Source organism: Arvicola amphibius, chromosome 10, assembly GCF_903992535.2.
Source record: "Arvicola amphibius chromosome 10, mArvAmp1.2, whole genome shotgun sequence".
NCBI classification, from domain to species: Eukaryota; Metazoa; Chordata; class Mammalia; order Rodentia; family Cricetidae; genus Arvicola; species Arvicola amphibius.
In genome coordinates, this window is record NC_052056.1 from 71,820,369 (window position 1) to 71,835,435 (window position 15,067).

General features: G+C 45.8%; 1 protein-coding gene across 2 annotated transcripts in view; it reads right to left on the reverse strand.

Moving 5' to 3' along the window:
• The window catches only part of Map3k13 (mitogen-activated protein kinase kinase kinase 13), a 107,344-nt gene that overhangs the window by 14,672 nt on the left and 77,605 nt on the right, over positions 1-15,067 (reverse strand). For both annotated transcript variants that reach the window (XM_038346616.2, XM_038346615.2), the window contains exons 3-8: positions 12,007-12,190; positions 9,750-9,941; positions 7,235-7,393; positions 6,553-6,711; positions 5,977-6,085; positions 1,057-1,166 (exon numbers count right to left, since the gene is read on the reverse strand). In XM_038346616.2, coding sequence (XP_038202544.1) covers positions 1,057-1,166; positions 5,977-6,085; positions 6,553-6,711; positions 7,235-7,393; positions 9,750-9,941; positions 12,007-12,190 — 913 coding nt within the window. The remainder of the gene's footprint in view (positions 1-1,056; positions 1,167-5,976; positions 6,086-6,552; positions 6,712-7,234; positions 7,394-9,749; positions 9,942-12,006; positions 12,191-15,067) is intronic.

Below are 15,067 nucleotides of genomic sequence, written 5' to 3' on the forward strand. Positions count from 1 at the left end.
GTATGTGCATGGGCATGCACATGCCATGGTGTGCGTGTGGAGGTCTAAGATCACCCTTCAGTGTTGTTCCTCGGGTAATTGTGCTGGAGGCCGCTGTTGACCTCTGCATTGTACAGTGTAGGCTGGCTGGCCCACAGCTCCTGGGGAGTACCTAGCATTGCCTCCCATCCTGCCCCAGGAGCTCCTGGATCATAGCTGCCATATCCCAACTTATGTGGCTCTGGGAATTCAAACTCAGGTCCTCAGACTCTTGTGGCAAGATTCTTACTGAACTGTCACAGGGTAACTTTTTTATTGTTCACATGTTAATTCTTTTTAACTGATAGAAAAGTTGTACATATTTATATGGTACCCAGTGACATTTTGATACATATATTTGTCATACAGTGTTCAAAGCAGGGTAACCAGGGCAGGAGAGATGATTCAGCAGTTAAGTGTATGCACAGCTCTTCCGGAGGACCCAAGTTCAATTCCCGGTATCCACATCAGGTGGCTCACAACCACCTGCAACTCCAGCTCCAGGGGATCTGAGCCCTGGCTTCTGTGGGCATCTGCACCTATGTGTTCACACAGACACAGACATATAATTTAATAAGGAATTAATGAAAAATCAGGGGAATTATGATACTCTCCGCCAAAAATGACCATTTCTTTATGTTGGAAACATTTCAAATCCTTTCTTCTAGCTTCTTTAATTAAAAATAATACTGAAGTTAGGGTGGTGGTGCAGGCCTACAATCCCCGTACCCAGGAGGCCGAGGAAGGCAGGTCTTCGTGATTTCTAGGCCAGCTTGATCTACAATCCAGCAAGGACCTCAGAGTAAGGTCTTGACTCAGCAAGCAGGGGAGCGAGGTTGTCACCTGCCGCCACCCCAGGACACACAGAATTGGAGAACTTTCTGTCTATTTACAACAGCATCCCGTTAGCCAGCTTCCCCACCCCCGCCCTCTGAGCACTCACCCAGCCTATAGCAAGCACCATGTGCTCCTGCCTCTTTGAGGGCAGTCTTTTCAGGCTCCCCAGGAGGACAGGGAGACTGAAGTGGGGGGGCTGACCTGAGCTCTTCCCTGCGCCTGCGGATCAGCTCTTCGTCTAACCGGTGGATACAGGCCCCTTCACTTTTGATTTTCTCAAAGTGCTTCTTCACTTCTTCTCTCCATTCAGCCTGCGCGAGGAAAGGTGAGCTCTGTAAACACTGCAGCCTCCATCCCCAGTGCACCCATGACACCACGTCACAGACATTTCCTCCTGCCTCTCCATGCTTCCCAAAACTTTCTACCGAACCTTGTTCGGGGTAAATGTTCCAGATGTGCTAGCTCATCAAGGGCGAAACAGCCTCCAGTCCGGAAGTGCAAAGCCCCACACTCTGTCCTGAACACAGTGCTGTCTCTTTTGCAGTTTTCCCACAGCAGTGGCCGCCAGAAACAGCACAGGGCACAGCGGCCAATCACTTCTGGGACAAATGTGCTCAACTGAAGTGGAGGTAGCTTATGCAGTAGGGAGGTAGTAGAGAAGGGAGGCAGAAAGAAAGCCCTGACGACTGTGGCTCACACGACTATGAGCCCTGAGGCTCTTCACAGCTGCTACCACATCGGCTTTGCTGAGGAAAGAAGGATGGATGGAGCAGAATACCCCACAGAAAGTGCACTGCCGAGCAGTACACCGCACATGAAACGGGCTGAAGGGGAGGAGGAGGGAAAGGGGGAGGGAGAAGAGGGGAAAACAACGCAGGAGTCTGAGAAGATCAACAACGCAAGGGGCGAGGGTCTAACATATGATTCAGGCTGGCCAAGGCTGCTTTCACTTCACAAACACTCAGGGCTCTCCCAACATCCACTTGGCTTTGGATGAGGTGAGGTGTTTGTTTTGTTTTGTTTTTTCTTCAAATCACTTAAAAAATCAAGGAAGGGGCTGAATGTCACATTCGGGTCAGTAACAGGAAAACCCCACAATGGCAGAAGTTGGGGATAAAGAATCTGAGGGAAGGAGATCCGGAGTGGCCATGAAGCTGCACTCTGCTTTAAGTAGAAATGGGTGTTTCTAACACTGCGCATTCTCCTGGGATGGCTCCTTCGCCCTGAGACATGTGCTAATAGACAGACCTCTGGGTTGTGAGCCACACGCAGTTCACCTTTTCATTCTGAAGGAGGCACACACTGCCTTTTGCAGCGCTTACCCCTTGCCCTCCCTGACAGTCAGACAGGCTCTGGTCTCCCCACATCAGCACGGATGTGCGTCTCTAATGTCCCTGGTGACGGCAATCCTGTTTCTCAGCATTCCCTCCCCACTTCAACCCTCTCCCAAGATCCCTATGCTCCCAATTTACTCAGGAGATCTTGTGCTTTTCTACTTTCTACTTCCCATGTAGATTATTTAGTGACCTCATTGTTGTCTAAATTCTCTGGGATTGTAGTTTGTAGGCTCGCTTTCTTTGATTTATGTTTAAAAACCACTTATGAGTGAGCACATGTGATAATTGTCTTTCTGTGTCTGGGTTACCTCACTCAAAATAAAGTTTTCTAGCTCCATCCATTTGCTGCAAAATTCAAGATGTCATTGTTTTTTCTTCTGTGTAGTATTCCATTGTGTAAATGTACCACATTTTCCTTATCCATTCTTCCGGCGAGGGGCATCTAGGTTGTTTCCAGATTCTGACTATGACAAACAGAGCTCCCAGCACGGTTTCTTGAAGAGGTCGTCTTTGTTGAGTGGATGTTTCTGGCCTTTGCTGAGAACGGGTGACTGTGCTATGTTATCTTCGTGGTTCCCTTCGCTGCTGTGATGCAGACCACGCTGCTTTTGTTCAAGGGCTCTGCCGAGTCCAGATCAGGAAGTGGGAACTTCCAGTATTACTCTCCAGGCTCAGGATCACTTCGGACTTTCTGGTTTCTGTGCTTCCTTGTGATTTTTAGGATTGTTTTTTTTCTAGTTTTGTAGACAATGCAATTGGTATTTTGATGGGGAATGGCTTTCAGGACTCTAGCTGTCTTAGATTCTGCTAGATTGCTGCAATAAAATACCATGGCCAAAAGCAATTGGGGAGGAAGGGGTTTATTTGGCTAACACTTCTACACTGTAGTCCATCGCTGAAGGAAGTCAAGACAGGAACTCAAGCAGGGCAGGAACCTGGATGCAGAAACTGATGCAGAGGCCATGGAGGGGAGCTGCTTACAGGCTTGTTCCCTATGGCTTACTCAGCCTGTTTTCTTATAGAACTCAGGACCACCCACAATGGGCTGGTCCCTCCCCCATCAATCACTAATTAAGAAAATGCCCTATAGCTGGATCATGGAGACGTCTTCTTAACTGATGTTCTCTCGTTTCATATCAAGCTGACACAAACTAGCCAGCATACTTTCACATTACTGGTTTTGCCAATCCTTGAGCGCAGGAGATCTTTCCCACCTCCTGTTGTCTTCAGCTTCTTCCTTCTGCGCCTCCACTGCCACATCTTTCAGCCATCTGTTCGGGCTTTCTTTATTATCAAGGAGATCTTTTTCTCTGATTTCTTTTCAGCAGTTGATCTCTGATGACTGGAAAGGCGGCTGACTTCTGTCTGTGGATTTCCTATCCTGGGATTGGCTGAGAATGTGTGTTAGGTCTGAGAGATTTTTGGTGGAGTCCTTTCAGGATAGGATCCTGCTGTCTTCAAGGCGATACTCTGATTTCTTCTTTTCCTATTTGTACTCTCTGCTTCTTCCTGGTGCCCAATTCTCTTTTCATCAGATGTTTTCCTGTAAGATCTGTGCGCGCTGGGGACAGAGTCTTTCAAATTTTTATGTATAAGAACCTCGTTATTGTCTTATAAATTATTGAAGATTCCACATGACATTTGTTTATGTGGGCAATACCTACTGATATTAGGCTAGACATAAAAACTGTGAGTTATATACATGAGGATATTAAAAAACATTCTGTTTGCCATCCGAGTTACATCTCACATTATATAGTTTCTAGAACAGTCTGCATATACTCCTGAGAGAACAAGATTGAAAACAGTAACAACTTAATGTTATTATGAAGACAGTTTCCTTCTTGTGGTCGCCTTGAAGACATCTCAGGCTCCCCTAGAAGTATCTAGACTGCAATCTGAGGGCTGAGGAAGCTTCTCCAAGTCTCACTTGGAGAAGAAAATTACATTTTCCCTGATTTTTATCTGTAAAATTTTTATTGTGTAGACATCAATTTTCCCTATAGGTTAGCATAAATTTTATGCATTTAATTTAGTCTATTTTTAGGCAATAAATGTATGTAATAAAATGTCTCTCCTAAGAATAAATCTTTGAAATTATATTGGAAGTCACTGCAGAGATGGAGTTCACTTCATAAAAGTCATTTTAGAAACTTAATAACAATAATAAAAATGAGAAAAGCCATATGTCTAATGTGAAGTTTCACATATGCTAATATGGTATTAAAGGTTCGATTCTAAGATGGATATGTGGTGCAGGCCTGTAATCCCAGCTACTCAGGATGCTAAGATGGGAGGAATCCCACGTTCACAGTCTCTCTGTGCTATGGAATGAGTTCAAGGCCCGCCTGAGCAACTTAGCAAGACTTGTATATATAAAAAACAAAACACAATCAACAAAAGTCTAAGGAGGAGCTCAGTGGTAGAGTGATTGCCTAGCATTAAAGAAAGCCCATGTTCAATCCCTAGCATTGCCAAAATCATGATGAAAATAATTTTGTGCACACAGAGGTCTAATTTAAGACAATCATTTTTTTTTGTTTGTTTTTTTGAGGCAGGGTTTCTCTGTAGCTTTGGAACCTGCCCCGGAACTCACTCTGTACAGCAGGCTGGCCTCGAACTCACAGAGATCTGCCTGCCTCTGTCTCCCAGGTGCTGGAATTAAAGGCGTGTGCCACCACTGCCCGGCTACAATCACATTTCTTTAGAAAGCCGGCTACTATTTTGTGATCTCGCCTGGATCTATAGGGAAAGGGAATTTGTCCTCGTCTCCAACCACTCCACATCCACAGTAACAGTGGTTGGAGCCGCGTCCTTCTGACACCTACAGCATTTCCACCCAAGAGCCACAGCCCTTCCCTTCTCTGGCTCCATGCCTTACAACCCGCTCTGGCAGATGCTCTGGTTAGGAGGAGTAGTGGTGGCCTAGTCTGGTGGCCTGTGACTTGCTGCAGCCAGTGCGGCACTGTGACAGGCATTATGCAAAGCAGCATAACAATCACCTGTACTGGGTCATGCTCTCTTGATCCACTTGTCACTATGGAAACAAACGGAATGTGAGGAAGCCCGAGCAAGCTTGTGAAAGAATTAGCGGCCAAATGGAGGACAGAGGAACTCTAGCCCCTAGCCAGATGCTCAATACCTGCTAAGGAGGCCACATGGAGAACAGAGGAACTCTAGCCCCTAGTCAGATGTTCAGCACACCTGCTAAGGAGGCCACCTGGAGGAACTCTAGCCCCTAGCCCAGATGCTTAGCACATCTGGTTAGGAGGCTGCCTGGAGCTACCTTCCTGCTAATCTGGGATTTGCTTCCAGGCCTCTAGGTGAACTCGAAGCCTTGAAAGAATTGCCTAGCTCAAACTGTCTATGGAATGGTGAGCTAAATAAATGCTGACTTTGTTTCTTAGTGTAAGCTGTGGAAAATTTTAGTACAACGAAGGTTAACAGATATGTTAAACTACTTTTTTTTAAATCGGGGACCACTAGGGCCTAATTCTGCTGTGGCTCTGTCTGGTCCTTAAGTTCCTGCTTCTTGTCTTCAGCTCTTGTGCTTCAAAGTGAGCAAAGCCTTCAGGAGGAACAGCAGAGGTGCTAATTCAATGCAGGGCGAGGCAGTTTTCATGTCCTCTTTCTCCTCCTTAAACAGTGTCACCAGAATTCATAGTCACGGTCGTCAGTCATCACAATTACTGTTCCACAACAAATAGGGTCATTTAACGGCTGCACGGCTAGCAGTGCTCCTTGGCTGTCTGCCCAGTCATGAGGCAAGAGAGCGCTGGCTTACCTGAGACTTGAAGTAAGTCTCCTGCGGGGTGGCGAGCACATCTGCTGACGCAATGTCCAGATGCATGAGTGTCTGCCGAAAGGACGGCCGGTTGCGAGGCTTACTCTGCCTAAGAGAAAGAGAGCGTGTGCATCTCAGAGGCTGTGTCTGGGGGCGCCGAGGCTGCACTCTGCTTTAGAAAACACACGTTTTATCCCAAGAACTGCTGCGTCTCTGACAGTTTAGATGTACTGTTGTGCAAAGAGAAACTGTGGCCAGGGTAAGTATCTACTGAAGACGTGGGAAGTTAGGTCTGCGATCTGCCAGGAACAGTGAAGTAATCCGAGCTCTCAGCTGTTAGGGCTGAGGACTGCTCAAGACATCATACCAAGTCCGTGACTTATATTTTTGCCAGTCACACACAACTCCATGAGTACGGGCTGGCTCTACTTTACAGGGAGACACGCCCCTGATTTCATGGGTAAACCACAGCTCCTGTCGCTTCACCAAAACGTGGTTCGTTCTACCCTACAGCGATGCCTCTGCTCTCTAGGGGAGTTTTAACAGAAAGGATAACAGAAGAAACCCACTTCTTACCATGTCTGTTTCATAAGGATTTTGAATCCATCTGGGCAAGTGGAGGGAACAGGGAGGTGCAAGCTGTTGCTCCCAACACCCCAGATGATGGCCGACGAGTCCACATCCTTATAGGGGATCTCCCCTGTCAGCAGCTCCCAGAGCACCACCCCAAAGGACCTGCAGCGGGCCAGACACAGGCAGTTCAGAGGGACGGGCTTGGACCTTAGCTCTTTAAGTAACTAAAGACCAGGTAGATGGTATATGCCCGTAATCTCAGCACTCGGAGGCTGAGCTGGGAGGATCATGAGTTCAAGGACAGTCTGGGTACACAGTAGGTTTCAGACCATCATGGCTGTTTGCTGGGACCTACGTCATCAAGAACAAGTAAATTTTAATATATTTTACTAAAAAAAGTGAGACTTATGTATTTCATAAAGTCCCCTACACCACACTCTTATTCAAAATAAACTTCCAGTTTTCCAGAAAGTTTAGCATAATCAGTGGAGATGCCTCAGAACTGATTGCTTATTGAATCTTCACCCCAATTCCTCTCCTAATTCTTCCTGACATATATCACACTGGGGCAAATCTTAGAGAATCTGAAACCAGAATCAACCAGAAGGGAAACGCAGGGAAGACTATTCCAGAAGCCAGGCAAGAGTGAGCAGGGGCCCCTGAGATGGCTGGGAGCACCACTCACCATATGTCAACCTTCTCAGAGACGGGCTCATTCCGGATCACCTCAGGTGCCATCCACGCGACTGTCCCCGCGAAGGACATCTTGGTGCTTTTGTCACTGAGCTCCTTGGATGTACCAAAATCTGAAATTTTGACTGCATCTGTGTGAGTCACTAAAACACTTTGAAAAGAAATAAAGACAAGAACCCGGTCATTAGTGCTGAGTTAAGAGTTCTCTGTGTACGAGACCTGAGTCAGGCAGTGACTGATGCTTCATCTTCTACACTGCAGAGTTCGGCTGACAACCCCACTGCTCTCAGCCCTCACCCTAGAGACAGCATCATCTGCACCTGCCAGGCAGCTCAGCCCCTACTACTTGCTAACCGTGACTTCTTCTGCCAGTCACCCTCTCCTCCAGGCCCATTGTCTCTCTATAAATAGCAGGCGGGGGACCATGACATCAGGTATGCATCACATTCCAGGGCTCAGAGGAAAGTTGAGTCCTCTCCACGCCAAGGATGACCTCTGATCAGCAAAGTTCAAGCAGGTTCCATAAAAGACGTGCTTTTCTTTCTTTCTTTCTTTCTTTCTTTCTTTCTTTCTTTCTCTCTCTCTCTTCTTTTCTTTTTTGCTTTTCACAATAACCACTTACAGTGTACCCTGGAGCAAACTGTTTGGCTAGTCCTAGTGGTGTGGTGTGTAAAATCAGAATATTAATATCCCCCCACTATACTAACATGTTAGAGTTAATGAGCTAGGGTGCCGGGCCCTAAACAGTATGGAGACCTATTTCAGCAACACAAGCCGCTTGTGATCACACACACTCCAGTCCTCCAAAAGCAGAGGCAGGCGGTTCTCTGAGTTTGAGGCCGGCCTGGTCTACAAGTGAGTTTCAGGCTATCCAGGACTACACTGTGAGACGCTGACAAAAAACAAACAAATCCACCCATCCATCCCTTCAAAAAAAAAAAAAAACAACCACTAAGAGTCATAACACTCAAATAGTATCTGACTTAGGGAGGAAGAAGACGGGGAATTTTGAACTCCATTCCCTCCGTTCTGTTACCTTACCCACACCCCAGCTGCCAAATGGCTCTCTGTGTACTTCGGATTACTTTGGGATACCTTCATCACATCTACCTGGAATATAAAACTAACATCATTTAGGACTTCCTGACTTTAGTCTTGGTAAAAATGTATGATGATTAGAATATTATGGGATAGCCGAGGCAGCTAAATGGATGGTGTCAGCTACCACGGTTAGAACACATGATGGTCACTAGACAGAGACGCTGGAGGAGCCTCTCCTCAGGAGCTGACCTGACATGAAGGAGTGGACACAGGTAGAGATGAAAGACAACAGAATACTGTAACTGGGGCTGGGGCAATGCTCATGGGTAAGTGCTTCATGCACAAGTGCACATCCAGCATCCACACAAAAGCCAGGCTCAGTGATATGCAGGGGTGGGGCAGGCATATCCTGGGGGCTTGCTGGCCAGCTAGTCTAGCTGAACTGGTAGGCTTCAAGGCTCAGTAAGGGACCCTGCCCCAATAAATAAGGTGAAGAGCAATAGAAAAGACACCCAGTGCCAACCTCTGGCCTACACACACACACAGGCTGGCATACTCGTACACACACTTGTACACACGGAATTAACACACATACACAACGGAACTTTTCTGGGACGAATGTGGGGTCATACCGACTATAGATTTAAGTAGGTAGAGAAAGCACCTGACACAGCCAGCCAGATTTATTGCTATCTTCTTAAAGTTTGCCTAAAACCCATCAAGTATGAGTCTAAGATCCAGGTGTCTGGGCTGAGTACCAGTTTCCCTTATGTACAATAAGAAAACTACAACTAGCTCACGGCGTTTGCCAGGATCCATGAAGACGTGATGAAGGGCAGAGCTGTTGCAAACCGTGAACGCGGGATGGGACTGTATTTCTGTTGCTGCTGACCTTCCTTTTGAGATGGTGGCTCAAGTAGCCCAGCTCTGGAGAGGAGACTGGCGTTAGTCTCCTGACTCTCTGGCCTCTGCCTCAGAGAGCTGGGCCGTAGATGTGCACCACACCTCAGATAACTGTGGAGAACCTTCCCCGTGCATCTGTGAACATGCCTCGCCCCCTCCCGCCCTGCCCTGGGGCCCGGGAACAAGCACTCCACTGCTGAGCTGTATTTCCAACCTGTCACCATGTCTCATTCAGTCATTTTCATTCTGTTGTGTTTTAAACACTTCTGAAAGGCAGTTAATTTTTTTTTAACCTAGGAAAACAACAAAGCAAGCTTTCACATGGGGGGAGGCTGGCATTAATTTTTTGAGGTGATGAAGGATGGCTGCTTCAGATAGTAATGAAGTTTGCCACACAGCTGCACAATCCAAAAGCCACACAAGGGAAGGCTTGAATTACGTACCTGGCAGTATCCCCCATATAGACAGGTAATGAGAAGCTACCCATTGTGTGACTAAAATCAAGTTTGATCAGAACTCACTTCCAAGTAACAGAACAGCCAACAATGGGCTCTAGAACTCACTTTGGTGACTTGAGGTCACGGTGTATGATTTTATGAAGATGGAGATAATTCATCCCACTAGCAATTCCCGTGGACCAATCCACGAGCAACCGAGGTGTGATCTTCCTGCCAGCTCGCAAGACCTCGTAAAGCTGTCCGTGGGCACAGTACTCCATGATGATGCAGTAGCATGGGGCCTGGGTGCAAACTCCCCTTTGAAGAAAGCATAGTAAGGACATGAAGACAGGCTAATGGACACATACACACATCTGTATCTCGACATGAATACAGGGTAATAGATACATACACACATCTGTATCTCAACATGAAAACAGGCTAATATACACATACACACATCTGCACATTCTTTCATGAAGGAAAGCCCAGCATGCAGAAGGCACAAGTGTTTCAGTGAAGGAAATGGAAGAGACAAGGTGGTCTCCATTTGTCTGTGCTGAAAATTATACTCCCGTTAACTTGAAACTTATTGGCTCTGTAAATATTATAGTCAGCCACGGTGGTCATTTTCATCAGGGCAGTCGATGACAGAATTATGACAGTGGCTGTCCTCTGCACTCCAGCTGGTGCCACCTCTTCCCACCTTTCCCTGCTGTAAGGGTTCTCATGAAGGAACCAAAACCACATCTCACAAAACTACCCAAGAATTAACTGCTGCTTTCTTTGTGGGTATGAGTCCAATTAAGACTGATTGGTCACATGGCATCTTTCCTCATGATAGTAGTTTCTCAGAGGAAGAGCCCTCGGGGCGGCTGGGGACATTGCTCCTAGGTTGAGGAAGAAGTTCTAAGTCCTCCATGTTTACTGAAGCCTCCTTGGTTATACCAAACTATCTCCCAGGAATCTAAAATACAGTCAAGCAGGCCAAAAGTCATTGCCCATCTTTTGTCCCACGTGGGCCACAATTCCTGTTCTTCATCCTTCCCTTTTAAAAGTCAGGTCCTTTCACTTGTCCAGGCTGAAGGGATGGATGGCATAAAGACAGCTAAGGGAGTGGCTCAGGCAGCAGTGACCACGGCTGGGCTCGGCACTTTGGCGGTACAGTGGTGAGCACAGTCGCCTTCCGGCTCCAGTGATTCCCACAAGTTTACCTTTGACTGGCTCTTCAATTAGGACCCTTCTTAAACTGTGGACTGTAACCCCATGTGGGGATGCACACCTAAATGTAGGGGTCAGAAGACATCTGGCAATGGTAACAGGTTTCTGAATGTCCGATGAGTAAAAATAATCCAAAATCAAATGTACAGTGGATTAAATTAGTTTTATCTTGGGATTATGGAAAGATCTCCAGTGATTTTGGGGACAGCCCTGAACACACTTCTGTCATTTTATACTCTGAATTTGTGTAAGTGGTGTTCTCAGCACGGACAGTTAAGAAATCAAAGTATCAGGTAACTCTGAAAAACACTGGAGATACACTACAGCACTATTCAGCCAAGCCTTAACTCTTTATGTAGAACAGACCAGCACATCCATCTGATTAGCACAGGGGTTCCTTAGAGTTTAATAAATGGTAAAACCATATGCACACTGGAGAACTGTTATAAATGAATTTTTCTATGATTCGATGTTAGTAAATGCTTGGCTTATCTGGACAAAAAAGGGCTGTGAAGAGAAGAGTTTAAGAAACCCTGGTTTCACACACACACTTAACACAACTCCTCTGTGAAATGAGTGTACTCTATGATTGGATTGAGAAAGTCATGATTGCACAGAAAAGGGATGAAGCAAAGCCCGAGGCTACAGTATAGAGATGCATGTCTTCATATGTTACTATTTAAGAAGGATGTTAATGGCAACTCATAAATATACGTCATACAGGGACCGGCTATACCACTTCCGACGCCAGAATTGCCTTAACTGAGTTTCAGGATGTTGTTTTGGATTACCTTGAAGTGACCTTTGCCATTCTATCCATGAGGCTGATGTAGAGCATGTGACAGGACTTCCCTTAATCCCTCCCTGGCCCCTGTGCATACTGTGTAAACAGTCCATTCCCCTGCAAGGTGAGCTCCTGGAGGGCTTGACTCGGATTGGATGGAACTTTAGCACCCTACCAAAGTCCCTAGAACTGCGCTAAGCCCATCAAGGGCTTTTGAAATATCTTCTGAAGCAGGAACTTACGTGTATACAATGGAGGAAGAAAATAGCTCTATTTCTCTAAAAATCAAAACAAAACACCCTAAAACCAGCCCCCAGACAACACCAGCTGACAACAAACACCCGTGCAGACAGCCCGACAAAGCGGCTGTTGACATACTTGAAGGCGATGATGTTGGGGTGCTTCAGCTTCCTCAGGTGCTTGATGTCCGTCTCATTTTGTTCTCTTACTTTCTTGATGGCCACCTCCTCTGCCCGGAATTTTCCCAGGAAGACAGCTCCCTGGGCTCCGCTACCCAGCCACTGCAGCTCTGAGATCTCCTCAAACGGCACTTCCCAGGTATCTAGGCATGTGGACGAGAAGCAAGCTCAGAACTTGCTGAGGCCATTCGATGGGCCACTCTGAAAGCTCAAACTTTAACCCGTTTGGAGTGACCCTCCCCTCTAATTCCCACCAAAAGATGTGACCTTCTCTTTGAGCCTTGGTACTTCTACGTTGATAAATATGCATCTTTAACTGCTTCAATTCAACTAGGTGTGAGCTCTCAGAGACTCCTCTAGAAACCCAGACTCTCCCGCACCCTCTTCTCCCCAGGTTAAGCCTCCTATCCAGTCATCTTCTTCTGTCTGCACATTCCATCCATTCCCCACTGTAAGTGCCTTTTCGTTCCTCTGAATGTCTTGTGTGGACAGATGCTCAATGAATCCTCTCTGAATACACTGTCCCAACAACCTGGCTGTGCAAACATTTCTCAGTGTTTACCCCTTACTGAGCATGAGCCCTCAGTAGGGTATACTATAACCCTGACAGACTGCACCTAGGTCTTAATTAATTCCAAAATGAGCCTTTCTGAAAGTCACATGATCAACTGGAAGATAAGTTAAATGCAAACTTATAGAACAATAAAAGTCAAACAATTAAAGGGCTTCTTTAGGCAGGCATGGATAAGAATTTCTCTAGGAGTCTGAAGTTCAGGGAGGCACTTCTATACACATCTCCAAGTTAGGAGACAGCTTAGTCTGAGCCTGAAAAAGCAGAGGCTCCAAGAACTAAATGTGTCTTATTATGGAATTGGATTTTAGTTGGTTCTCTGAGAGGCAGAGAAAAAAGTGCTTCTAAAACAAATTAAGCCTAGGCATGGTGATACATATCCATTAATCCAGCACTCTGGTGGCTGAGGCAGAAGGGCTGCAAGAGTTAGAGGCCAGCCTGGGCTAAGGCAAGGCTTAAGCCTGGGCTAAGGTCTGCAAAAGCAAGACCTTGTCCCCAAAAACAAAACAAAAATTACAAATGAATAAATAAACAAAGGGCTGGGGTGTAGCTCAGGTAGAGCACGGTCTGTTGTATGTGGAGCTTTCGATTTGAACCTTAGCAGGACACACACACCCCTCCCCGATAACATGGCCTCCACATGTTCCATCCCCCAGGGACATACACATACACTCATACAAAACAAACAAATAAAAATGTAATAAAGTAAAAAATAATGTAACAGACCACATTCACTGTAATGGAGTTTATAATCACTAAAAGTACAAAGAAGTTTTAAGCCAAAGGGATAGCTTAAAAAACATCAGCACATTTAACAATTATATATTATACAGCCATTAAAAATTGTACTTGCTGAAGGGGTCTGAGGTATATCTCAGTGCTAGAGCCTTTGTCTGGCATATCCAGGGCACTGGGTTCAGTTCCCAGCACTGTCTCAAATCAGAAAACAAATAAAAAATGCTAAAGAGTTACATTCCAGAAATGGAAAAACCTTCACAATATGAAGTAAGCATATGCCTTTTTTTTAAAGGGCTGGAGGTCTCCATGGCCTTGAGCATGCCAGTGGAGGGATCTAGCACTAAGCTGAATTCCTAGGCCCTTGTGTTTTCCCAGATAGGGTCTTAGTAAGTTGTTTATGCTAACCTTAAAATCATTATCAGAGACCAGTGATGGAGGACTCTTATTGGTTAATAAAGAAACTGCCTTGGCTTTTTGATAGGGCAGGATTTAGATAGGTGGAGTAGACAGAACAGAATGCTGGGAAGAAAGGAAGTTAGTAAATCGCCATGCCTCTCCTCTCTGGGAGAGTCGCCATGAAGCCAGCCACCAGGTCAGAAATGCTGAATCTTTCCTGGTAAGCCACCACTTCATGGTGCTACACAGGTTATTAGAACGGGTTAATCAAGATGTGAGAATTAGACAATAAGAGGCTGGAACTAATGGGTCAGGCAGTGTTTAAATGAATACAGTTTGTGTGTTGTTATTTATGTGGCTAAGCTAGCTATGCAGGAGCCGGGCGGGATGAAAAGCACGCCTGCTCGTCTCATCACTACAGGCCAGGAAGACTTAATTGAGATCTTCCTGCCTTAGGCTCCCAAGAAGCTGGAATTACTGGCGTGAGCCACCAACTGCTATCTCTCTCTGTCTCTCTGTCTCTGTCTCTCTCTAACTCTCTCTCATACACACACACACACACACACACACACACACACCCTTAGAAGCGGGTACAGTGGAACAGCGGAGGGAGGAGTGGGTACCAGCTGCCCAGGGCCTGGTCCCACATGGTGGATTCTGCACCCACTGTAGACCTCAAGCTGTGAGGCAGACACATTTATTTCTATTGTTTTTTGAGACAGTGTCTCATTACGTAGTCAAGCTGATCTAGAACTCACTATGTAGACCAAGCTAGTCTTGAACTTATGACTTTCCTTCATTGGTCTTGCAAATACAAGGATTAAACATGCATCACCATGTCCAGCCTGATACAGTCTTAAAATATTAATGATTACTATTCCTAAGATAAGGATGATAGACTATTTTAAATTTTGGTGTTGTGTGAGTCATTCTCTTTGAGACAGTAAACTATTTACAACATCAGAGCATATATATTTCTTTACTTCAACTCGAGTGTTGGAACATATGTTGCACAATGATGAGAATTTAAGACTCAGTATTTTAAAATGAGAGATTATAAGCTTCTCAGACTTGGTTAGTCACTGTTCTCAAAGTGTGAGGCTGTTGTGCCCGTACTCCAAGACAAAAATTCCTTGTTATCCTTTTTATTACAATCTAGGGCAGTCCTGCAGTCTCAGGGGACAGCGTGGTGTCAGTGTGAATTAGTCTAGTAGTCATCAGACTTGTTTAAATTTGGATTTTTTGTTGTTGTTGTTTTTGTTTTATAGGTGGCAGTCGCATTGGTCTAACTGAGTTCAAGTAATCGTCCTACCTC